The sequence below is a fragment of the Microtus oregoni genome, unplaced genomic scaffold (assembly GCF_018167655.1).
Source record: "Microtus oregoni isolate MIOR12 unplaced genomic scaffold, Mior012 000160F_ref0000428, whole genome shotgun sequence".
Taxonomy (NCBI): Eukaryota; Metazoa; Chordata; class Mammalia; order Rodentia; family Cricetidae; genus Microtus; species Microtus oregoni.
In genome coordinates, this window is record NW_024544815.1 from 158,928 (window position 1) to 186,016 (window position 27,089).

The following is a 27,089-nucleotide window of genomic DNA, read 5'->3' on the forward strand; positions in this document are numbered from 1 at the left end:
AAGACATAGGTGAGCAGGAGCCCAGAGCAAGCAGAGGAAAGCAGGGGCATCAGCCAGGCATGGACTCTTGGCTTGCAAAATACATCTGCAGAATCTGGCGAAGGCTGAATTGTGGGGAGCTTTACCTGCCAGCCCTGGCATTTCTGGGCATCTCTCTTCACCCCCTGTGGACTTTTACACACGGAACCAGGATGGTAGCAGCTGGCTGGCCTGGCCATTCTGACCTTCCTGGTGCCCTGCCGCCCTGAGCAGGCATACAAGCCCTAAGCTCAGCTGCCTTCTATCCCAGTATAAGTAGACAGGACTGCAGAGGCAAGGCTAGGCACAGGGACCTGGGAGAGGCCTGGTAGACGCAGAAAAGGCAGCCCGTCAAGCAAGCCTCTCATTAAAGGTGGAGCGGCTAACAGGCTGTTCCCTGAATGCTAATTACTCGTCTCAGAAGAAGCCAGCAGAGGGTTGACTGGCAAAGCCAAGGCAGGCTGAGCAGCCTGAACCCACCGCAGCCTCCTGCTGTCCTGTTTATTTCCCTCATCCAGAAACTCCCTCCCAGGCTCCCTTCTGTCTCCCTCTCTGTTCTCAAGTAACCTCTGAGTGGGTGGTTACCGGGGGAGGACGCTCTTGTGAAAAGAGGACTCGGAAAAATATGGAAGAGAAACGGGTGGGTTCCGTAAGTTTAGTTAGATTTCCTCTTTATAAATATGATCTAACCGTATTGTTAGAAATTTGATTTAAATTTAATATAAAAAAGAATGATGTGCACATTCTTGAGCCCGGCAGCGTAATATTGCTATTTCCAGCATTTTAATATTTTCTTTCTGTCAGCCTTTCCACTGTCATTATGTATAAGATGCACTTTTAAGAGGTTGTAATTACTCTGGGGGCTGTAGAGATGGCTCAGCGGTTATCCCTAGAGGTCCTGAGTTCAAATCCCAGCAACCACATGGTGGCTCACAACCATCTATAATGAGATCCGGTGTCCCCTTCTGACACGCAGACATACATGCAGACAGAACGCTGTATATGTAATAAATAAATAAATCTTTTAAAAAGAAGAGGTTGTAATTACTCTAAGTCATTCTTCCGTATTTTGCCTAGTGTCTACCCACATTATACGTATTGGAATAGCTCTCACCCTAACGGGCCTCCTCGGCGATCCTGGTTTTCCCTGAATGTGTCTGTTTATCCAATGAGGTGGCTTTGTTCACTACACAGGTGTCACTCAGGAAATTACCAAGAGAAAATGAATAAGAACTTAAAGAAACTGGAGTTGCAGAAAAAAATCATACATGCACACGCACACGCGCGCACACACACATACACACCAACCCAGGATGCATGCACACACACACACACACACACACACACACCAACCCAGGATGCACACACGCATGCACACATACACACACACACATACACAACCCAGGATGCACACATGCACGCACACACATATACAACCCAGGATGCACACATGCACACACACACACACACCAACCCAGGATGCACACATACACGCACACGCATAAACACCAACCCAGGATGCACACATGCATGCACACATACATGCACACACATACACAACCCAGGATGCACACATGCATGCACACATACACACCAACCCAGGATGCACACATGCATGCACACATACACGCACACGCATACACACCAACCCAGGATGCACACATGCATGCACACACACATACACACCAACCCAGGATGCACACATGCATGCACACACACACACCAACCCAGGATGCACACATGCATGCACACACACATATACACACCAACCCAGGATGCACACATACACACACATGTATACACAAACTAGGATGCACACATGCATACACACATACACACACATACACACCAACCCAGGATGCACACACGCATGCACACACACACACACACACACACATACAGCAACCCAGGATGTCTTTTCTCTAATCCCTAGACTCTATTAGTTTGTTACATTATAAGGCAAAGAGCAGAGGGTGAAGTTGCAGATGGAACTGGGGCTGCTAATTGAACAGTCTTTGGTTTGCTGAGGATTGAACCCAGGGTCTTGGACACGCGTGTCAAGTCTCTCCCACTCTCCCCTGGCCCTTGTGTTTTGTTTTGGTTTGGTTTTGTCTTGAAACAGGGTCTCCTCCTGTAGTACAGGCTGCTCTTAAACCTACAATCTTCCTGCCCCTACCTTCTGTACACTGGGATTACAAAACTGTGCTTGTCTTGATGGTCTTAAAATGGGAAATTATTTTAGATTCTTTTGTGGGCCTGATGAAATTACGAGGCTTTTTTTTTCCCCCTAAGACAGGGTTTCTCTGTAGAGCCTTGACTGTCCTGGAGCTCACTCTGTAGACCAGGCTAGTCTCAGACTCACAGAGGCCAACCTGCCTCTGCTTCCCGAATGCTGGGATTAAAGGTGTGCACCACTACTGCCTGCCCAGGTAGAATTTTTTTTTTTTAATAGAAGGACTCAGGGGGCTAGAGAGATGGCTCAGAAGTTAAGAGCACTGTTTTCTCTTTCAGAGGTCCTGAGTTCAATTCCCAGCACCCACACGGTGGCTCACAACCGGCTGTAATGAGATCTGGTGCCCTTTTCTGGCATGCAGGCATAATACTATACACATAATAAATAAATCCTTTAAAAAAAAAAAGGACTCAAAAGGGAGAACCAGAAAGACTATAGTGTAAGAAGGACCCTGTCCACCGTTGCTGGCTTGGAGCAGAGGTCACAAATCAAGGAACACAGGGTTCTTTAGAAGCTGGCAAAGGCCTTAGGGGAACAGTTTGCTGGGATCTCCAACAGAAACACAGGCCTAGCCATGCCTTGATATTATTGGTTCATTGGGACACATCTCAAACTTCTAGCTGCTAGAAGTGTAAGATAATGCATTTGTATTAGCGGAGTCACTAATTGTATCTGAGTTGTTATAGCAGCCACAGGAAATGGATACAGTGGCCAAGGTCAGCTTTCAAGGGCTAAGTGAGACAATAGGCAAGGCCTCCCCTGACTTGTCTGGGAGACTCCTTGCACCTCGAGCAAGCAGCCCAGCCAAACTCCCACTGTAGTGTTCGAAATACTCACTAACAAGGGCAGCAAGGGGGTCTTGTCCATACTCACATGGTCATCTGTCTGCATTAACAAGGCCATAGCATCTCAGAAGAGGCAGAAACGTGGACACTCAGGGAACAATCAGCTGCGGCAAAGGTTTAGAGAGAAGAAGCAAGATTTCAAGCCACCTAGAAGAGGTCTCCTGTCTTAGTGGCCCTCACGAATCCAGAGATCACACTTTGGTTCCTGTCTAGTGGTCCCCACGAATCCAGAGGTCACACCCTGACTTCTGTCTAGTGGTCCCCACGAATCCAGAGGTCACACCCTGACTTCTGTCTAGTGGCCCCCACAAATCCAGAGATCACACCTGGCTCCTGTCTAGTAGTCCCCACAAATCCAGAGATCACACCTTGGCTCCTGTCTAGTGGTCCCCACAAATCCAGAGGTCACACCTTGGTTTTGTCTTAGTGGCCCCCACGAATCCAGAGATCACACCTGGGCTCCTGTCTTAGTGACCCCCACGAATCCAGAGATCAAATCTTGGCTTAAAGCAAAAATGATATCGCCAGCATGCCAGTCCAATGTATCTATCCCATCTTTGAGCAAGACAAGATAGTCCAGAAGCTCTCAAGAGCTTCCTGTTCCATCTCTTTGTCCAGAACTTGGTCGTGCAGTCTCTTGAAAATGCAAAGGATTCTGGGAAAGGGGTTCAGTTAACAAAAAAAAAAATCAAAATGAGCTAGGAGTCTGTGAGTAAACAGCATGAAGATGAAGAAGGATTTCACGATTTTCCGTAGTTCCCCACGTCCTGGGCCAGGCGACGAAAGAAAGGCTCATATTGTCGACCACCTACTAAAGAGAAGTCTAGAAAACATCACACACCTCGGCCCATTGCTCTTTCCACAGGGGACGCTGAACAAGATGAGTTGGGAAGTAATTAATTTGCCTAAGGACACGTGCTCAGCAGGAGTGGCTCTCAGGGCTGCTCTGCAGTCTCCTCCAGTGCTGGGGGAAATGACACGTCAAGGCAGCCAGGAAGGGGACCGGGAGGACTGAGAGGAAGCGAACCCTCACCTCCCCAGCGAACCCCCACCTCCCCAGGTCCCCAGGTCCCCAGGACCAGGCTTAGGAAGACACGGCTCACGTGATTTTATGCACAGAACCTGAAAGCCTTGAAAGAGGGCTGGCAAAATGACTCAGCCAATGGGTGCAGTACCCCAGAACCTGCTTGGTGGAATCAGAAAACAAGGCTGTCCTCGGACCAGCACACACCCACACACGTACATATACACATATGTACGTGTGTGTGTGTGTGTGTGTTCGGGGATACACATACATGCATACACACACATATATATAAACAAAGCTGTCCATTGACCAGCATACACCCATGCACGTACATAGACATATATGTGCATGTGTGTGTACACGTGTGTGTGTTCAGGGATACACATACGTACATATGTGTGTACACCTACGTGTGTGTGTTTGGGGATACACATACATGCATACACACACACACACATATAAACAAGCTGTCCATTGACCAGCACACACCCACACACACATACATATACACATATGTATGTACATGTGTGTGTTCAGGGATACATACATACACACACACACACACACATGTTTCCTGAGGCAGGAAGATCCCAACCTCAAAGCCTGCCTGGGCAACTTAACCTAATCCCAAGACAAAAAGGGGGAAATAGGGTGAAGCTGGGGATGTTGGTTAGTAGTGGAGCGCTTGCCTAGGTACCGTGTGGGAGGCACTAGGTTCAGTCTACAGTTTGGGCCGTGGGCTGCCCTAAAAGACAGAAAGTGCGTTCATCTCGTCAATGCACTTATATAACTTAGGTGACTGAGAAGTGGTGGAGAAGAGAGTACAACTGTGTGTTCACTTAGTTACCAATTTCCAAAGAATGTCTTTCTGCGGACCTGTAAAATCAAACTCTAAATATCATGAACTTCCCACGCCTCACACGCTGCCAGCTCCACTTTTGGAGACTCGGAAAGGCTTGAAGACTTGCCGTGGTTGTAAGTCCCGAGGCAGCATGAGCCGTGGATGCTGACACCCTGACCATAATTCCAGGCGCAGACCGGCCCAGGATTTCTCTTAAGCTCCCGTCCAATTCTGCAGGGCATTCTGGACCCGCTTCTCTGTGTCTCCTGTGTTCGTTATTCAGGCTCAGCGTGTCTGTAAGACTGGAGTGAAAGATTTCTCAGAGGTACAAAGGGCCTCGCTGCCTGTGGAACTTAGGAGACACGGAGCCTCTGATTTCACCAGGCCCATTACTCTCCAGACTTTGGTCCTTTTGATACGTGAGCTAACATACTTTCTTTCTCGTTGTGTTGACCGTTGAGTCGGGTTTCACTGAATCCTAACAAGCTTGAGCATGCCGGACTCTAGTGTGAGCTCTGACTCTCTAGGACATCCGATGGAGCGCCTGCTTCAAACCATCTTTTGTTCTTCTCTTATGGGGATGCTACCTGGAGCTGAGTCCTGGTGCATCGGTGAGATTAAACGTCCTTGGGGAACAGGAGGTTTTGTGCTGATGAGAAATTTAAAGCTCTGAGTTCTGTCTGACTCCACAGGCGCCTGGTTGAGCCTTCCGCGCTCTGTTGTGGTTTAAATATAACCAAAGTTTCCATGTGAGGAATTTATAAACTCTGTGAGGCCCAGCCTGGAAGGCGCTCTGTAGACCAGGCTGGCCTTGAACTCCCGAGTGCTGGGATTAAAGGCGTGTGTCACCACCACCCGGCTATTCACGGGCTCCCACAAATCATCCTCAGCTTTTCCACATCACTAGAACTCGTGCTCCTTACAGGATTACCGTGCGCTAAAAGCTTCCCATACAATAGAAATCCCTCATCAAGTATTAGATGTCTCTGTTCCCCCTGTGCCTTGCTTGCACAGAGGGACTGAATTTGGGAGGGGAAATCCCAGAAAACTCTCCCTGGCTGAAACGAAACTCAACACGGTCAAATATTTTCAAAATGTCAGGCTCCCTGTGAACCCGGACAGACACTGAGGGCAGGGGTCGCGGTGCACTCTTTCCCACTGCCTCGGGCCATTTTGAAAAGACCGACAAGATTTCCACTGCCGAAGGAATTCTCCCAAGGCTTTATTCTTTCCTAATGCTCTCTACCAAGATGGGGTCTGGCATTTGTCATTTCTCCTTCCTCTCTGAGTGTGTGTCTTCAGGAGCCTTTCAGGGCTTTGCTCTCTGGGCTCTTGGATTGTGTTTATTAGGCAAGGCATCTGTTACTGGTGCCTTCTGACCCCTCCTGGGAGTCTCTGGATTGCTGGTGAGGATTGGGCTAACCGTCTTGCATCCTAGGAGACTTGGGGCTCAGCCACTGTGCCATTTCCTGATTGGTGTCCCCACAGAGGGAGCAGGACAGAGCCTGGCAACCTTACCTCTACTTCCGAAGCAAGCCAGAGAGCCAGACTCTACGGCAGATCCAGCCTGGGTATTCGGCCAAGAGATATCTCCGGGGCCTTTTGCGGACATGGCCCCCAGATACCATGTACAGACTTCAGTGCGCAGGTCAGTGGGGAAATGGGGGGGGGATGAACTCCAGTCTCCCCCACTTCTCAGTCTGATGTGAAGGTGTATTTCCCACTGATGCCAGAAACACCAGGATTTCAGGTCCAATTCTGAGCTAAGGCGAAGTCCCCAAGCTTTGTAGTCTGCAAGCCTCTATCCCAGCTACTGCCTTTTATCTTTTTTTTTTAAATTTTTACTTATGATTTTATTTTTTAATTTATTTATTTATTATGTATACAGTGTTTTGTCTGTTTGTATGCCTGCTGGACATGAAGAGGGCACCAGACCTCATTACAGATGGTTGTGAGCCACCATGTGGTTGCTGGGAATTGAACTCAGGACCTCTGGAAGAGCAGGCAATGCTCTTAACCTCTGAGCCATCTCTCCAGCCCCTGCCTTTTATCTTTGCTGACATTTTCAGAAGGAAGGGCCGGCACCTGAGCACTTGGCCCCGCTCTCACTGTTCAACCTCAGCTCCTCACGTCCCGCAGTCCAGTCCAGAACTTGCTTCCCAACCTACTCCACACCGAGGCCTCAGAGACCTTCCCACTTAAACCCCAAGGTTCACAAGACAAGACAAAAAGGAGGTCTAAAGACGCAAAGGTCAGTCACAGCCAGAAGCAGAGCTGGACCCAGAAGGCAGGTCCTTCCTGCACCCAAGGCTCCACATTCTTCCCAGAATTCCCAAGTTCCCTGTCTGAGGTCATCTCAGGTCCTCTTAAAGAAGGCAACTCTGGGGCACAATCGCCTCGGGAGAGAGAACGCCCCTCCTCCTGACAGAAACCCCAAATGCACTCTGTAGACTTAGGAAAACCTGAAGTGGGAATTTGAGTTGCCAGATCTGACACACTGCGCCCACACAAACAGTGAAACTCACAATATTTGGGACATATTTCCACTCAAAAGTGTTCATTGTTTATCTGAAACTTAAACTTAATTGGACATCCTGTATTTTATTTGGCAAACTGCTGGAGATGAGAGATGAGTGTTAAAACATGCCAGACCTCACTCAGCTGCTCGCGGTTCCTTCAGCACCAACACGCAAGACCAGAAAATTCTGGCTTGCTTCTTGTTTTACAGGTTTACCTGGGGAAGGAGCGAAAACCATTCGCTGCCCCAGTAAGTGGGGGCTTGAAACGAAATAAGAGACGTGAGCTTGTCTGGCGACTGATTTTACTTTCAAGGCAGTCCCATGGTTCCAGGCTGTCCTGTTTGCTTACCACTTGTGAGAAAGCTTTCTCAACCAAAAAGGGCTGTCACTGGAAGGGGCCGCGGCAAGGCAGGCTACCATCCCACAGCCTGGGCCCGGTATCCTCAAGAAGGTAGCAGCTTTCAAAAAAACAAAAAGATCTCACTTCCGTGATGTCATCTAGCATGTGTGGACTAAGAAAAGGCGCAGGGACCTTGCATTCGTGAGCCCCTTGCTATACATACCTCCTTGTTAAAGTCTCTCTCTAAAGTAGTTGGCAAACCAGCTGGTGGTGGTGGTGGTGGTGGTGGTGCACATCTTTAGTCCCAGCTCTCAGGAGGCAGAGGCATGCAGATCTCAGAGAGTTCGAGGCCAGCCTGGTCTACAAGAGCGAGTTCTAGCTTCAAAGCTACAGAGAAACCCTGTCTCAAAAATTAATTAATTAATTAAAATAAATAAATAAAGTAAGTAAGCCCTCAAGCGGGAGGAGCAACAGTGAGACTCCAGGGAGAGGCCGGAGTCCCAACAGCTCCGACATTCTCGTCCCTCACCTCATAACGTTAGCGAGTTCTCTAGCCGCTTCAGGCCTCCCCTATGATGAATCGACCCCACCCTTCAAGCCTGTTTCTTCTCTTTTTCGTCCTTTCTAAAACCTTTCTGCTTGTATGTTTGTTTATTTTGTTGTGTGTTGGTCCTTGAGACAAGATCTTTCCATAGATCCCTGGCTGGCCTGGAATTTGATGTCTAGATGTCTGGCTTCAAATTCATAGACGTCCCCTTGCTTCAGTCTGAGGGCTGGGATTAAAGGCATGAAGCCACCATGCCCAGCTTTAAAAGTTGTTTAAATGAACGTTCATGTCAGCGTACAGAGTAATGGGGTTCATGGGGTACCTTCACACACGTCATTAGTGTAGGCTCTCATTCCTTCTCCTTCCGACTGCCCCTCATCCCTCGTTCTGCACAGTTGGTCCCTCTTCTGCCTTATGACATCATTGCCCTCTCTACCTTCCACCTCCCTCAAGACTTTTTCCTGCCCTCTCGTGATGCCCCTTTTAGCTTCCTCACCTACATGCACGTGTGTGCGCACACATTTATGTAAACAAACACATGCAAAGATTTTAATCTAGACTTCCCATCTAAGCCTGACTCTTCTACAAAGGCTTTCCTGACAGTTCTAGTCAATTCTGAGCTTCTGGGCCTCTGATACTCAGAGCTGGAGTGGAGTCCCGAGAGATCCATCTCTCCAACCGGCTGTGAGAAACCCATGACTAGTTCCTCCGTGTCTAGCCTAGCAGATGGTGGGCGCTTGGTCAAACTTCAAGAAGGACTGCAGGATGAGTAGATTAGGTCTGGAGGGATGATGACCAAGGGGCAGACAGAAGAAAAAGCACCACGATTAGACCTCTCTTTCTGAACAATCCTCCAAGCCAACACCAAGGAAGCAGTCATGGTTTTGTGTTTGTTTCCCAACAAGGACCTCATTCTTGGGAAGTGCTCACACTGCCTGAGTTTTCCAATCCTGCTCATCTCCTGATTGTCCTCTTTAAAGTCTGTTCAAAGCCAAGACTACTCCCAGTGGGGAACATCTAGTTTTCTCCTGCCCTCTAGACTGGTCCTTATCTTTCACATCAGTAATTCCTGCCCTGCCCCTCAGGACACATCAAGGATTCCGTGCTGCTCCAGGACAGTCAGCTTGGGATACCCAAGAATCTCAGGCCGCAGCAGGATCTCTCGGGTGCTCCCCGAAAATACCATCTCCTGCCTGTCTACCCTCCGTTTTGGATTCAACAGAGACCGTCTTACGAACGAGGTGCCTGCTCATTGCTGTGTTTTCATCCTTCATGTGTGTGCACGGCGGGGGTGTACATGGGTATGTGCACGTCTGATTGCGTGTGGGCACACGCGTGTAGGTGGGTGTGCCTGTCCACACTAGTGTGGCTGCTTGCTAAAGATTGAGGGCTAGAATCACTCTGTATTGCTCTTCCATCTTACCCACTGAAGCAGGTCTCTCAATCAAACCCAAAGCTCATTGCTAACCAGCTTGCCTTGAGGACCCCTTGTCTTGATGAAGGAAGGTTAAGTAATAAAGAAACTGCTTGGCCTCAGAGATTAAAACATAGGTGGGAGGAGTAAACAGAACAGAATGCTGGGAGGAAGAGGAAGTGAGGTAAGATGCCTCAGACAGATGCCATAGCTCAGCTCTCGGAGTCAGATGCGATTCAGCTCCGACCCATGATGGACATAGGCTAGAATCTTCCCGGTAAGCGCACCATAGGGTGCTACATACATTATTAGAAATGGGCTAGTCCAGGTGTGAGAGTTAGCCGAGAAGAGGCTAGATACAATGGGCCAAGCAGTGTTTAAAAGAATACAGTGTCTGTGTAATTATTTCGGGGCATAAGCTAGCAGGCAGCCGGGGTGCTGGGGATGCAGCCCTGCCTCTCCTATTACTACATTGTCTCTAACCTCTGAGGCTGAAATTCTGCACAGGCCGCCTTACCCACACAGCGTTTAAGTGCGTTCTGAGAATCTGAACTCGGATCCCAAGGCAAGCATGGTCAGCACTTTAACCACTGAGATGTCTCCCCAACCTGTACCTGTTAATGGCATGACCAGTTTACAGATGCTTGGATTTTCTTTTTTAACGGCTTAAAATAAAGTTTTACAGAATAAGATCTGGGGGTTCTGTTTTCATCGTCTTCATCTGGAAGATGCAGGGGTCAGTCTGGAAAGTGTGACTCGCGTGCTATCCAGGAGGGTGTCAGTTAATCACATATGTCTCGCGGGCATTGGAACGTAGCTACTGCAACTGCGAAACTGAGTTTTTAATTTAATTCTGATTCATTTGCATACAGATAGCCATATGTGGCTTGCAGCTCCTGTGCTGGACAACACAGGTCTAGGCTTTACTGTTCAGATTTCTGAAGTATCTTCTCTAATATTATTTTGTGTTTGTTAGTGAGTTGGCTTTATTTTTTAATAAATATTTTAATAAATATTTTGAGACAGAGTCTCACTATGTAGCCCAGACTAACCTAAAACTCACAGTCCCCCTGCCTCAGCTTTCTAAATGCTGGGATTGCAGACATGTGTCACCACCTAAATGTTTTTTAATCCTGTGATTTTTGTGACAATGCTTTAAAAATATATAAACTTTGGGGCCATGAATCCATTTTCTTCCCCAAGAAAACCACCAGGAGACACCCAGGAACCCCAAGGTCAGGTTTGCAATTCAGCATCCCAGCAGTTACAGGTCACGACACACAGTCATGCATCCCAGCGGTTGCAGGTCACGACACACAGCCACGCATCCCAGCGGTTGCAGGTCATGACACACAGTCACGCATCCCAGCGGTTGCAGGTCACGACACACAGTCACGCATCCCAGCGGTTGCAGGTCACGACACACAGTCATGCATCCCAGCGGTTGCAGGTCACGACACACAGTCACGCATCCCAGCGGTTGCAGGTCACGACACACAGCCACGCATCCCAGCGGGTACAGTTCACAACACACAGTCACGCATCCCAGCGGTTGCAGGTCACAACACACAGTCACGTATCCCAGCGGTTGCAGGTCACGACACACAGTCACGCATCCCAGCGGTTGTAGGTCACAACACACAGCCACGCATCCCAGCGGGTACAGTTCACAACACACAGTCACGCATCCCAGCGGTTGCAGGTCACAACACACAGTCACGCATCCCAGCGGGTACAGGTCGAGAGACACAGTCACGCATCTCAGTGGGTACAGGTCACGACACACAGTCATGCATCTCAGTGGTTGCAGGTCACAACACACAATCACACCGCCGCCCAGGATCCCTTGCCCTTCATACAGAAATGGTCACTATTATTATCTGATTTGAGGCCCAGGCACCTCTATAAGGAAACGAGGGCAAAAATCAGGATCCCCATTTTACAAATGAGGAAACAGGATCCAAGAAGCAGCCTCGCGTTCCTGACATCCGGGCAGCCTTCTGACTTGGTAGTTGGTTCTGGCTGCCACTTCCGTGAAGACTCCATGATATGTCTGTTCCCAGCTGATGCACTATTCCCTCTGCAGATCCGCAAGGCCTGAAGGAAGAGGAAGCTGGCACGGGTGCTCATGTAGACCAGGGCTCTGCCGCCCAGAACCACAGCAATCCGTGGACCCAGCCAACACCACTCAGGAAGCAGTCACGGCGGGAAGATGAACGCCAGGCTGAGGTGCGGTTTCTGTCAGGACTCTGTTCCTCTTGACTTCAGAGTCTCCCTCCTTCGCCTTTTCTTGAGACGTCCCAGGGAAGAGAACTTTGACTCTGAATACAGTTTCTTAAACTATCACCCAAGGACCCCTGACGTTGCCAGGTGCTCCTTTTAAAGGGGGAAGGGAGTTTTCTGCAGGTAAAAGCGCCTGAGAAAGCTGCCCGCACATTCCCCACCTGGGAAGTCACAGTAGGCTCTGGACAGGGAGTAGTCTCAGAGGTCCTGGGGTGAAGGGGCCGGCTTCACTCCGTCCAACTCCTGGCTTCCCATGCCGCTGAAACAGAGTCTCCCTGACTCCCCGCCCCATCTAGGTCTGTCTAGAAAGATAGAATTGTGGCCTTAGGCGTGGTCTATGTTCCTGACTAGCTGTAATAGACTAAGAATTTAACCTCCAGCCTCCAGAATGAACTCCTCGGCAGGATGGAGTTAAAATATAGAAGTGTTTTCTGAACTCTGAGACTGTGTGTGTGCGTGTGTGTGTGTGTGTGTACTGTGGTGACACGGGGGGTGTGAGAGAGGTGTCTGTGTGTGTGTGTGTGTGTGTGTGTATGTGTGTAGTGTGGGGACATGGGGGTGTGAGAGAGATGTGTGTGTGTGTGGTGTGTACAGTGTAGGGACATGGGGGTGTGAGAGAGGTGTGTGTGTAGTGTGTAGACATGGGGGATGTGAGAAATTGTGTGTGTGTGTAGTGTGTGTGTAGTGTGGGAACATGGAGTGTGAGAGAGATGCGTGTGTGTGTGTGGTGTGTGTGTAGACCTGGGGGTGTGAGAGAGATGTGTGTGTAGTGTGTAGACATGGGGGATGTGAGAAATTGTGTGTGTGTGTGTGTGTAGTGTGTGTGTAGTGTGGGGACATGGGGTGTGAGAGAGATGTGTGTGTGTGTGTGGTGTGTGTGTAGACATGGGGGTGTGAGAGAGATGTGTGTGGTGTGTGTTAGTTACGCAGAGCAGCAGAGACAGTATCTGTTCCTATCTCGAATAATCTTGTTTGGCTTTATGAGGTCACACGTCAAGGAGAGTAGGGACATGGAAGATCCACTCTCCAGAAGGGGAAAGATTTTATGATATAAAGATCATGGTTTAGGCTCTTCATCCTGATTTCTTTTTCCTTTCTGTAAAGCACCGTATATCAGACATGGCTGTGTGTCCTTCCCTTTTGGTCAATAGTTTCACAGTAACAGCGTTAGAGATTGTGCTGCTGTGGCCTTGTTTCCTCCTCTGCAGAGAGACTTTGTCCCTGAACCCACAAGGCCTGAGTTACAGAGAGACGCTTAATTCCCTTGTGTTTACAGCCTGTGTGTCTGTTATTCCCTAGGAAGCCCTGCTAGAGAGCCACCTCTATGTCCACACCTCGGAGGAAAGCCACAATGAAAAGACACAGCCAGCCTCCAGAAAGGCCCTTGGGCATGCCCGCATCAGTCACCTCCAGCTTCCTAGCGACAGAGACCTCTTCACCGTCTACAGCGGTGCCTTCCCAGGTAGAAAAGCAGGTCTCAGTGTCTGAGCCTGAGGTCTGCGTTGATCTAAGTGAGCTGATGCAGAGTTCCCTTGAGAACACAGGCTCGCCAGATGCCGCTTCTCTTACCACTCACCTTGGAAAATGGCGGGGGGGGGGGGGGCAGTAAGTGTGGGAACAAGACCCTGCCGGGCTCCGCTTTGCCTAGGCTTAGCCGCGTGAATTCTGCCATTCAAGTGCTGAGTCTAGGATCTCAGACACATTGTTTAAGGTGGTAAGGCTGCTTCCCACTCTGTGGGATGAGGATAAGGCGACTTTGAGACTGCCGTGGGGATTGCACGGGTTAGCGCATGTAAAACAGAGTGCACGATTTCCTTTCCGTTTTCAGTTCTCAGTACATTTGTGTTATTATCACCATTATTCTCACCACCGCCCGACTCAGTCACAAGCTCCCAGAGAGTGAAACTGAGGGTCCCATGGCCATTCCAGTAAACCACACTCTCCCTCGTTTTCTTCTCATCAGTCAAATTTGCATACAACTTCTATTTTCTAGTCATGTATATGCATGTGATTATATATTCATCCTATACATAGAAAGGCTCGCGGGTTAGGGGATGGCGGTATAGATTTGTAATCTGAGCACTCAGGTTAGGGATGGCGGTATAGATTTGTAACCCAGCAGTCAGGTTAGGGATGGCGGTGTAGACTTGTAATCTGAGCACCAGGTTGGGGATGGTGGTATAGATTTGTAACCTAGCACTCAGGCTAAGGATGGCGATATAGACTTGTAACCCAGCAGTCAGGTTAGGGATGGCGGTATAGACTTGTAACCCAGCAGTCAGGTTAGGGATGGCGGAATAGACTTGTAACCCAGCACTCAGGTTAGGGATGGCAGTATAGACTTGTAACCCAGCACTCAGGTTAGGGATGGCAGTATAGACTTGTAACCCCAGCACTCAGGTTAGGGATGGCAGTATAGACTTGTAACCCAGCACTCAGGTTAGGGATGGCAGTATAGACTTGTAACCCAGCAGTCAGGTTAGGGATGGCAGTATAGACTTGTAACCCAGCACTCAGGTTAAGGATGGCGGAATAGACTTGTAACCCAGCACTCAGGTTAGGGATGATGGAATAGACTTGTAACCCCAGCACTCAGGTTAGGGATGGCAGTATAGACTTGTAACCCAGCACTCAGGTTAGGGATGGCAGTATAGACTTGTAACCCCAGCACTCAGGTTAGGGATGGCGGAATAGACTTGTAACCCAGCACTCAGGTTAGGGATGGTGGAATAGACTTGTAACCCCAGCACTCAGGTTAGGGATGGCAGTATAGACTTGTAACCCAGCACTCAGGTTAGGGATGGCGGTATAGACTTGTAACCCCAGCACTCAGGTTAGGGATGGCGGTATAGACTTGTAACCCAGCAGTCAGGAATCTGGGGCGCCAGTTTAAGGCAGCTCTGCATTACATGGTGAGTTTCAGCTAGCTAGCCTGGACTATCATATGTAAACCCCTGCTCAAACATAAAATTGAGGGCTAGAGAGGTGGCTTCATAGTAAAAGTCCTTCCTGCTCTTCCAAGAGAGCTCATTCCAGTTCCCATCACCCACACTGGATGGTTCACGACTCTCTCAACTGCCTGTAATCAGCTCCAAAGGATCTGATAACCTCTGGCCTCTGCAGGCATGTAGCATGTATCGACACACACACACACATACACACACACACACACACAAAACAATTTCTAAAAGAAAGAAAGAAAAGAGTAACAAGAGTTAAGATTCAGCAGTTCACCCCATACCTGCAGCTGACACACTTTTATTCCTACCTGTTTGTACAGATAATCAAGGGAACATGCAACCCCACAAGACCAGAGGCAGTTGCTTGTCCCAGGAGCCTCCTGTTAGAGGGTGCCTTCTCCCTCCTATACCATCTGCCACGGGCTCAGAACAAAGAGCTCTCGGGGAAACAAAGAAAAAAAAGGTAGGGGAGTGTGCCTGTGTGTGCGTATGTGTGTGCATATGTGTGTGCGTGTGTCTCTGTGTGTATGTGTGTGTGCATGTGTGTGCCTTTGTGTCAACAAGTGTGTATGTGTGTATGCACATGTGTGTATCTGTATGTGCGTGTGTGTGTGCAAATGTATGTGCATGTGTGTGTGCACATGTGTATGTCTGTGTGTGTCTCTGTGTGTTAAATCCCATTCTAGAAATTAAATAACTCAGAGAGATGTCTCTGAACTCACGAGGTGGAGCTGGGGTGAGGTGCTGTGGCAGTTTCCTGTTGGAAATTTGAGCGATTCGGCAGCCCCCATCACGCCTAGGAACAACAGAACCCTGTCGTGTGAGGAGACAGGGAGTCTTTCTAAACACATAAGGGCAGAACTTGAGCCTGTGAGAGCTGGTTCACTACCAGTTACAAATGCTAGGGAAACTGAGTTGAGGTATTTCACTCAATTGACACTCAGTCACCTTTGCTAATATAGGATAATTTGGTAAGTGTATGAACTCCTTCAGAAGTCAAGAACAGGGCTGGAGAGATGGCTCAGGGGTCAAGAGCACTGGCTGCTCTTGCAGAGGACCTGAGTTCAGTTCCCAGCAACACAGGGTGGCTCACGACCATCTATAATGAGATCTGGCACCCTCTTCTGACCTGCAGGCCTACATGCAGGCAGAATACTCTATACATAATAAATAAATAAATTTTTTTAAATGTCAAAAATAGGGCCAGCAAGACAGTGCAGCTTTGAAGAACTCTTGCCACCAAGCCTGACAGCCTGACTCAATTCCCGGGACTCACGCAGTAGGATTACAGTGCTAACTCCCACAAATTGTCCTTTGACATCCACATGCACAGTAACAGGTGCCCATTCACGTATAAAATCAGTAAACAAGTGTGATAAAAATTTTAGAAGTGAAAAAAACACCTTCTTTCGTAAGGTGACTCTGGCCAGGGCTAGAGAGATGTCTCAGCAGTTGAGAGCACTGACTGCCCCTCCACAGGATCAGAGTTCAATTCCCAGCATCCACATAGCGGCTCACAACCATCTTTAACTCCAGTTTCAGGGGCTCTGACACCTTCACACAGACACAAACGGAGGTAAATACCAATGCACAAGAAATAAAAATAATACGTCATTAAAAAAAAAGAAAGAGCCGGGCGGTGGTGGCGCACGCCTGTAATCCCAGCACTCGGGAGGCAGAGGCAGGTGGATCTCTGTGAGTTCGAGACCAGCCTGGTCTACAAGAGCTAGTTCCAGGACAGGCTCCAAAACCACAGAGAAACCTTGTCTCGAAAAAACCAAAAAAAAAAAAAAAAAAAAAAAAAGAAAGAAAGAAAAGATGACTCTGGCCATCTCTGACCTGACCCTCCCTCACGATTCTGTGTGAGACGTTGGCATTTGGGAAGCATCAATGGTAGATAAACTCCAAAATGTTCTGCCCCCTAGCGGCTGTGTGAATACGGACAGGCCACTACCATCTGAAGGTGTCTCTGAAGGACTGTACACAATTTAGGCAATGCTGATACCAGTAAGGGCTGTTGTTTTCATTCTGCTTAGGACTCTGGGTGGTCCTGAGTCTCAGCCGTCTCCCAGGTTCCGTCGGGCCAGGAGTAAAGAGCAAACCTGAACTCCTGCATCACCACGGGATCAACACGGGCCCTAAGCTCTCACACCTAGCCAGCCCTGACCTGAGCCAGGCTCAGAGGAAAGGGATGCCTTTGAGTCCCCGGCACTCGTTCAACACAGGAAAGCAACATTTTCCACTGTGTTAAAACCCTGTGTCAATTTCTAATTAGAATAAAGAAATTAAGGCTTGGCTTCTTCAGCCGTCCCTCACACAAGAAGTCTGAGTTCCCACACGGCTTTCTCAATGCGACCCTTGTGAAACAGAACCCACAAGGTCCGTATTCAAAGCAGGGCCGTTGGTGGGCAGCACCTGTGCGGGGAGGGTCTCTAGGAACAGAGATCTTGTGTGTGCGTTTGGCTAATCATTTTATTAATGTTTCAAAATTATAAATATTACTCTGCACAAATTGGATAGAATTTCCTTCCTCAATCAGCCCCAAACATGTAGGATGCTTATGTGTGCTTCTGATTCCTGATTCTTTTTTTCCTTTTAAGCACTGGGGAAAAACAGAAAATCTTTATTTTTTTTCTTCCTCTGAAAACTAGAACCCACACATCTCAGAGCAGTAAATTCATATGCTAAAATGTTGCAAACAAAAAGTGAAGTGTTCTGCAAATTCTGAATGACTGGAACTGGAGGTAATATTATACATATGGTTGTGAGTGTGTGTGTGTGTGTGTGTGTGTGCGTGTGTGTATTTGAGAGTAGGAAGTAGAAGCCAAGCCAAATGAGTCGTTGAAGCTGGCACGATGACTCTTTAACTGTGATCATGTGACAACATGATCAGAGGCTGAGATTTTTCTGCTAGGGGCCAAACTGAGTGCTAAACGCTAACAGGAAGAAATCCATTCTCTAGCAAATAGCTTAGATTCCAAGTGTGGCGAGGCCATTCACAAGGTAAAGGCCGGAGAGTTGTGAGTTCAAAGCCAGCCTGGATTACACAGTGAAACAGAGGCTGGGAAGGCAACTCAGTAGTAAGGTGTTTGTCTAACATGCACCAAGCTCCACCCTCATCAACACTCACACATACACCACCACAGACACAGATACACCATACATACAGACATACCGTACAGCACACACAAAGACCTCACACACACATACATGCAGACTTACCACACACACACACACACACCACAATCCATATACACACACACACCATACATACAGACATACCACACACATACACACACACACACATACACACTGCACAAGTCATAAAAACAATCCACATTCCAAACACTACTGTGACTACACATATTAATTCATTTATATCTCCCAACTTTGCAGCATGGGTGGTAAGACTTCTTCCTCTTATTTTAAGGAAGAAATGGAGGCTTAGACCTTACTAAAGGGAGCTGGGGAAATCCTGTGGAGGACGGGGAGGAAAGATTGTAGGAGCCAGTGAGGTCAAGGATACCACAAGAAAATCCACAGAATCAACTAACCCGGGCTCATCGGAGTTCACAGAGACTGAACGGACAACCAGAGAGCCTGCAGGGGACTGACCTAGGCCCTCTACATATATGTTACAATTGTGTACCTTGGCCCCCTGTTAGACACCTAACAGTGGGAGCGGGGGCTGCCTCTGACTCCACTACCAAAAAAAGAGCCCCCATTACTCCTACAGGATTACCCCATCCAGTCTTAACAGGAGAGGAGGGGCCTAGTGTCGCTGCAACATGTTATACCATGGCTGGCTGATATCATGGGAGGTCTGCCCTTTTCTGAAGGGAAACAGAGGAACGGATAGGCACACACACACACACACACACACGACTGCGAGGAGAGAAAGGAGGGGAAAGTTTGGGATGTAAAAAAAAAAGTTACCAAAAGACATCCAGCAGAAGTGGTGCACACCTTTAATTAATCCCAGCACTCAGGAGGCAGAGGCAGGCGGATCTCTGTGAGTTCAAAGCCAGCCTGGTCTACAGAGTGATTCTAAGGTAGCCAAGACTACACAGAGAAACCCTGTCTTGAAAAACAAAACAAGAGAACAACAAAAAGAAGAGGATGAGAAGGAGGAGGAGGAGGAGGAGAGGAAGAAGCTGTTACCAAGGGAAACCAGTCCCATTCTGGGCCCCTTCTCTCTTCTCACCTGAGGTTGAATAGTGTTCTGCTCCTTGTTCCTTCCGCTTATCCTCTTAACAACGTCAGTATGCAGAAGTCCCAGCCATGACACTTCAACCCACACCGTTCTCCCTCGTCACAACAGAGACTATTACTCTCTTAAAGGTTTTTATGGTAGGGAGAGGAAAGTTTGGGGCAGCCCAGGCTGGCTTTGAATTTGCTGTTTGACTGTAGGATCTCGAACTCCTGATCCTCCTGCCTCCACTTCCCATGGGCTGGAATTACAAGTCTGGATGAAACTCAGAAGAGTCAGGCAGGCAGTACATACTCGGAGCTCCCTGGAGACATCAAGGCAACACTCGCAACACACACCAGAGCAATCAGCACCAACTCCCAGCCCATCCATGACCTTTGCTCTTTTAGGGTCTATTTGTACAAGAAACACAGGTACAGCATCATTCGGCCCTCCGCAGACAGCAGTTCTGATACCGGTCACTTTGGTTTTGTGTTTCAACTTTCTCCAGGCGCCAAAGGCTCTGAAATTACCTCCTATTTCAGAAGAATCACCCAGAGTCTTCAACCCCCTGAGGAGCCGTTTTAAAACCAATGAACCCCCAATGGAGCTCTTCATTATCCCAATGGAGATTCATTTTCATGCCCCACGGGCCCCCAAAGAAAAGGCCTGCAGGAGAGGTAGGTCCCCTGCTGACGACACTTCTGAGGAACTTGGTCAAGTCAGAAAGGGTTAGAAGTCAGGATCCCTGCCGGTCCAACCTTTACAGAAGTGGTGGCTGAGTTCCTTCTCAGAAAAAGAGGAAACAAAGGAAAATCCATACCGGATTCAGTTGTATATGCTGAGCCTTTCATGCTTCTAAATTAGGAAAAGAAGACAGACAGATACATAAATAACTCCTTATTTATGTATGCCTTAGATAGTATAAATGCTCTGGAAGCTTACAAAAGAATTATGTAATACCAAAAATAAGCAACTAAAAATGGAAATGGGGGGAAATTGTCCTACTTGAGGATTACTATGGCAAAACACCACCACCAAAAGCAATTTGGAGAGGAAAGGGTTTCTATTGCTCACATACCCAGTCACATTTCCTCCATTGAGGAGAAAGCAAGGCAGGGCAAACAGGGCAGCAACCTGCAGGCAGGAGCTGCTGCAGCGGCCATGGAGGAGAGCTGCTTACTGACTTGCTCCCAATGGCTTGCTCAGTCTGATTTGTTATAGAATCCAGGACTAGCAGCCCAGCAATGGCACCACCCAACAGGGGCTGGGCCCTCCCCCATTGATCACTAATTAAGAAAATGCCCTACAGCCTGATCTCATGGAGACATCTTCTCAGTTGAGGGTCCTTCCTTTCAGATGACTCTAGCTTGTGTCAAGATGACATAAAACTACCCGGGACAAAAAGCTTGATTAAAAAGATCAGAGAGATGGATATTATCAGACAACTTGGATGAAGTTAAGGCTTTAGGTTAAACATTAGATTTATTTAACTGAATTACCTAGCAACCAAACTAAAAGCAATTATTGGCTATTTGGACCTTTGTTTTATAAAAAGAAAAAATTTGCCCAAAAGAGTCTCCTTTTTTATTTTTGTTTTTTGATTTTTTTCAAGACAGTGTTTCCCAGTAGCTGTGGAGCCTGTCCTGGAACTAGCTCTGTCAACCAGGCTGGCCTCAAACTCACAGAGATCCACCTGTCTCTGCCTCCCAAGTGCTGGGATTAAAGGCATGCGCCACCACCGCCGGCTAATCCTTTTGATTTTTAAAATTATTTCATTATCTAAAATACAATCTCAACAGTCTCTGTCAGGAAAAGGCTTCTGTTCTTTCTAAGAGGATCTCTGTGAGAACATGATCTAGGAGAACAGGTCTAACTGAAGTAGGCACCCAGAGGAGGAGACTCGAGAGTCCCCACTCCCGTGCCGGCCCATGCCATAGGGGAAATTCCCTAACTAAGCTGTTTGGCTGTGACCTTGCTTAACAGGGATTCTTGCTCCTGGGATCTCACTGGTCACTTTGGGACAAAAAATAACCCCCATTTTAAGGGACTCGGAGCTTCTAGAAACTTCAACAGAAATTACTTCCGATTTCTTATAGAGTATCAACTTCTGGAAATTTTACAGGAGATTATTTTGTTGAATTTCTTGGGGAATGTGTCCCTCCTCAGCATCACCCAAAGATGGAGAGAGGAAGGGAGGGAGGGGAAGATGAGGGGAGGGAGGGGCAGTCTGGCTTGGGCTGTGGCCCTTCCCTGGAACCAATCACTGTGGCTAAGATAATGTAGTCCTTTTATAATCCAAGCTCAATCACATGGTCAACCCTGGAGTCACAGAATGGATACAGATTTACCCAAACCCCATCATGCAAGCAAGGAAGAGATGGGTCTCCACAAAGACAAGGCTCGTGCCAGAAACAACTTACTTTTCTTTGCCTTCTAGGTGCTCAGCACCCTGACTCCGATCCAGAACCAGAAGAAGCCACAACTTTATGGCAGCCTCAGCTGAAGCATCTGTACTTAGAAAGGCCCAGGGGGATAACTGTGCATCTCCCAGTGGCCAGTGGCCAGGACACACCCTCACCTCAAGGTAGTTCCTTTCTCCCTCCAGCACCTCACAGGAACCTCACTCTAAAAGGAGACAAGACAAGACACAGGAGGGTCCTCCACAGAGAGAAAATCTTTCGGGGAGGTTAGTTCACCCCCAGCCTCTTGAAGACGGCTGTTTTTTCCTGGCAAGTCACTGCCTTAACCCCACGAGCTTCAACACAACTAACAGCATCTAGCTTGCAAATTACTTACTCGCTGAATCAGCTCTCCATAATATTTTCTGGTTACACTGGTAAAACAGAGCTAACCTGACCATGTGTAGCATTTAGTTCTCACCTGTCTTCAGGGTCTTTTAACCTCTAAGAATTGTCTTGGCATGGTTTTGTCCTGTCCTGTGGATTGTTGTTGTTGCTGACATAGTTGAGTTTAAGTTTGGCTTGGTTTGGGATTTTGTTGTTGTTGTTGTTTGTGGTGTTCTGTTTGTTTAGTTGGTTGGTTTGGTTTTGGTTTGGTTTATTAAAACAGGGTTTCTCCGTGTAGCCCTGGCTGTCCTGGAACTAGCTCTGTAGACCAAGCCAGCCTTAAACTCAAAGATCCACCTGCCTCTGCGTCCCAAGTGCTGGGATTAAAGATGTGTACACCAACCACCGCCAAACTTGGTTTGGTTTTTTGAGATGGAATCTCACGTAGAAATATTGCCCAAGCTGTCTCCAAACTCACTGTGTATCTGAGGATGACCTTGAACTGTTGATCCTCCTGTTCTATCTCTCCAAACTCACTGTGTATCTGAGGGTGACCTTGAACTACTGATCCTTCTGTTCTATTATTGATCCTCCCATTCTATTATTGATCCTCCTGTTCTATCTCACGAGTGCTAGAACACCCAGTTGCTCATGGGTACATCAGGTTTCCGAGTTAGTTCTTATGACATCAGTGACAGCGTGTTCCATAGGAAGTGACACAAACTGTATTTGGTCGAAGATGGTGTCTGCCAGATTTTTCCACTGTGAAAATACTGTCAGGAATGGTGGCTTACACCTCTAAACCCACTTGGGTGGCAAAGGCAGGTAGGCGGATCCCTATGAGTTCAAGGCCAGCAATGGTGTGGGAGGTCCTTCTGTCTATGTGTTGCTTTTATTGGTTAATGAATAAAGAAACTGCTTTGGCCTGTAGCAAGGCAGAACTTCGCTAGGCAGGGAAAACTAAACTGAATGCTGAGAAAGAAGTCAGAGTCAGTGAGAAGCCATGTAGCCCTGCCAGAGATAGACACTGGATGGAACATTATTTGGTAACCCACAGCCATGTGGCGATACAGAGCTTAATAGAAATGGGTTAAATTAAGATGTAAGAGTTAGCCAATAAGAAGCTAGAGCTAATGGGCCAAGCAGTGATTTAATTGATACAGTTTCTATGTGGTTATTTTGGGGCTAAGCAGTCAAGGAACAAACAAGTGGCTTGCTACAACAAATTGGCGCCCATTTGTTGACAGAGGTTTCTGTCCTGCCCACTCCCGTAGTCGTTAAGTCCCAACGAAACACACAGAGGTCTACATTAATTATAAACTGGTTGGCCTATTACTCAGTTAGTTCTTATTAACTCTTACATCTTACATTAACTCATAATTCTTATCTGTGTTAGCCACGTGACTTGGTCCCTTTTATCAGACAGTCAGTCTCATCTTGCTTCCTCTGTATCTCGGTGACGCCTGCAGACTGACTCTTTCCTCTTCCCAGAATTCTCCTGCTCTCATTGCCCCACCTCTACTTCCTGCCTAGCTGCTGGATAATCGTGTTTCATTAAAATACAAGTAACAAATCTTTACAGGGTACGAGACCATTGTCCCACAGCGAGCCTGGTCTACATAGTGAGTTCCAGGACAACCAGGGCTATGTAGAGAGACCCTGCCTAAGGAAGGAGGGGAAAAGTACTTCTTCTTTTTATAATTAATAAATACCCTGTGAAATTTTGAGATTTCACATGAAGCCAACTTTTAAGCCTAAGTGCAACAATGTATCAAATATGAAAAAAAGACTGTCATCATCTCTAACAGACAAACCAAGCTTTTGCAGGTGTGGTCCCAGGTCCTGTCACCCCAGAGAGCAGTCCATACTGCAGTGGAGAAGAGAGAACAGAGATGAAGGGTTAAAACATACTTTCTGGAGTATGTTTTCAATCAGTCCTGTGACCTTCTGTCTACCATCTGGAGGGTGGTATAGTTGGCCCTCCAAATCAATATGTTTACTCTGCATCCACAGATTCAACCACCTACAAATCAAAAGTATTTGCGGGGGGGAATCAACTGTACTAAACACCCACTCTATTTTTATTTTTTTGCTATTCTCCCCTAAACAGTACAATATAACAACTATTTGCATGGCATTTACATTGTATCAGATATTATAAGGAACCTAGAGACAAGAATACAAGGGGACTCATGTAGATTATGAGTAAATGCTAAATGCCACTTTATATAAGGGACATAGTGAGGATATGAGTGTAGTGATACTTTGTGTTTTTAACAAATAAAGCTTGCCTGAAGATCAGAGTGCAGAGCTAAGCCACTAGAGGCCAGGCAGTGGTGGCCAAACCTTTATTCGCAGTATTCAGGATTAAAGTGCCGCACCTTTAATCCCAGCACTAGGGAGGTGGAGACAGGAGTGATGTGTTTAGGCAGAGAGAGGAATATAAGGCGGAAGGAGACAAGAGCTCAGTGCAGTCTGGAGATGCAGTCTGAAGACAGGATCGCCCTTTTGGTCTGAGGATTCGATAGAGGTAAAATGTCTCTCTAGTGGCCAGCTGCTCTGCTTCTCTGATCTCTCAGCTTTCACCCCCTAATATGTGATGCCATGTTTTTATTAAAAGCAATTATATTTCATGCTATATACGGGTATCCAGTCTATCCTGAATCAATACATCTGTACTTTGTTCACAATATAGCTTGAGAAGGGAATGTGATCATTGGTTTTGTCATCAGAAATCTGAATCCAGCTGGGTAGGGTAGCATAGGCCTGTGATCCCAGCATTTGGGAAACTGAGGCAGAGAGACCACACTTTAAGGCCAGACTGGGCTACACAATCAGATACTGTCTCAAAAGGAAAGAAAACTGTTATCTTATAATCAAAATCCCCTGAGCCTTCAGACTAGGGAGTCTGCAGTCTCTTGGGCTTGTCCCCATCTCTGGGTCCCATCTATGAAAGAGTCACAGCTACCACTTCCCTACTCCTCCCCTCGAGGAAGGGCTCCTGTTCTCACCAAGAGCAATTTCACTCTTCAGCTCCCTTCCCTGGAGCAGGTCTGGAAAGGAGAAACAGAGCTGGAAACAAACAAAACCATTATCCCCGACACCAGCAACTATCAACTAAGCCAGAAAAGCCACGAACTGGTCTTCCCGATTCCAGAGCTTTTACACTCATGAGTGTCCCCTTTTGCTTTAGGAGATGGTGATATCCTGGTCCAGAGCGAGGACCAACCAGTGGGTCTCCTACTCCCAATTAAAGAACGCAAAAGTTCAAAGGTCCAGAGGGACATGGACAGCCCCAGGACCTCAGGTGGCCCAAGAGAGAGAGCACTGCCAGAAAAAACAGGTAATCATTCTGGGGTGTGTGGAAACTGTACCCCATTCTTTTCTGTGGCTCCTGTCTAGATTCCCCATCAAAAGGGGAAATGGTGGTATTCCCAGTTGTATTGGTGAAATAAATGTTCGGCCGTCCCCCTAAAGAATCTGACTTGTTTGGAGAGTTTGCTGCACCAATATACACCAGCGACCTGTTTCCTCCCTCCGGCAGTCACACGTGATGACATGGCTCCCTGAACTCCTGTGCCGCACACACCTGGGTTCAGTAGACATACTTAACACTGCTGCAGCCAGAACCCTCCCTGGGCACAGGAACCTGTGGACCTGACGGTAGATAAAGCTTCCAGAGGGAAATCACCCTCCAGGCCAGGGCGGACTTGAGGCCTGTTCCCAGGAGGGAAAAGATGCTGCCTTCCTACTGTAGGGTGAGGCAGGGCAAACCATGTCCTCTGTGACTGAGCCCCACATAGACACCGGCAGTCAAGGAGTGACCGAGATCAAATGCAACACCGCAAGACAGTGCAGGGGCAGCAGGGACAGGGCTTAGAACAAGGCAGTGCAGGAAGCAAATGTTGCCAAGAGTCTGAATTACCCTAAAAATCTCAAGAGGAGCCGTCCTGGAAACTGACAGTCAGTCATCAAAGAGATACAGCTGAGAGACTGAAGAGTCAGCTCAGGGATTAAGAGCATTTGCTCTTTCAGGGGATTCCTGGCCTGTTCCCAGCACCCAAGTGTCTGTAACCCCAGTTCCAGGGGATCTGGAACCCTCTCCTGGCCTCCTCAGGCACCAGGCATGCACATAGCATATATGCATACATGTAGGCAAAACACTCATACACATAAAATAAAACCAATAAATAATAAATCTTAATCTGCTTTTTAAATGCAGCCCACGCTCCTCAGAGCCTTCCTTCCCTCCTCCCACAGAGCTTTGGGCCATGTTCTCCTCTGGGGAGCACCACATGAAGGAGTTAGCCATGTGGAAGGAAGAAGGAACAACTCTCACTGAGGGAACAGGGGGCTGAGAGCCGCAGGGAGACAACAGCTAGACTCCTATCCTTTCTTTCGTGATACTTGGAAACAGGCTATTTAAATCAACAGCTCTCTCCCTGCCCCCATCTGTCTCTCCTTCCACCTCTCATTCTGTCCCCAAAGCACGTGAGGTTGAATTCTCGGAAGCATAAATTAAATATGTAAGTCAATAACTCCGTTCTGTGTTTTCAGTTTCTGTGTTTAGGGTTGAGGTAGTCACAATCAAACCCCTTCTTTCCCTCCCCTCCTTTCTCCACAAACGCTGTTGAGCCTTTTTTTTCTCAGTTTTATCTCCTTATCCATGATACAAATGGCCCAAGCTTAACTACTCTCCCTTCTTCACCAAGGGCCACCCTGGAGGTTAATAGCCCCAGAAAAATTACAGCACACACACACACACACACACACACACACACACACACCTAGTCTTGGAGATTCTCATAAAGGGAGGATGTTATTAGACGAGAATAACACAGCCATAACTGAGACAAGGAATCCCAAGTGTATACGCTGGGTGTGTGTGCATGTGTGTGAGTGTACGAACGGTCACGGATCTCAGAGTGTGTGACGGTATATGTATGTCCATTTCAGTACATGTGTGTGTTGTGTGCATGATGCATGCCTATATGTGTCTAAGCATACAACAGTGCATGTCTGAGGTGCATTCAAGCCTGCAACAGAGTGCATGTTTCAGTGCATTGTGCCCTTGTTGGAATGTG

The 27,089-nt window shown here is 47.7% G+C and overlaps 1 protein-coding gene across 1 annotated transcript in view; it reads left to right on the plus strand.

Annotated features, from left to right (window-relative positions):
• LOC121445131 (uncharacterized protein KIAA2012 homolog) overlaps nt 1-27,089 on the plus strand; it is a 95,800-nt gene that overhangs the window by 7,670 nt on the left and 61,041 nt on the right. Inside the window, exons 3-10 of the mRNA XM_041647139.1 lie at nt 6,453-6,612; nt 9,456-9,611; nt 11,880-12,013; nt 13,367-13,529; nt 15,348-15,490; nt 19,728-19,896; nt 21,657-21,803; nt 25,199-25,348. Of these exons, the coding sequence (XP_041503073.1) occupies nt 6,453-6,612; nt 9,456-9,611; nt 11,880-12,013; nt 13,367-13,529; nt 15,348-15,490; nt 19,728-19,896; nt 21,657-21,803; nt 25,199-25,348 (1,222 nt within the window). The remainder of the gene's footprint in view (nt 1-6,452; nt 6,613-9,455; nt 9,612-11,879; nt 12,014-13,366; nt 13,530-15,347; nt 15,491-19,727; nt 19,897-21,656; nt 21,804-25,198; nt 25,349-27,089) is intronic.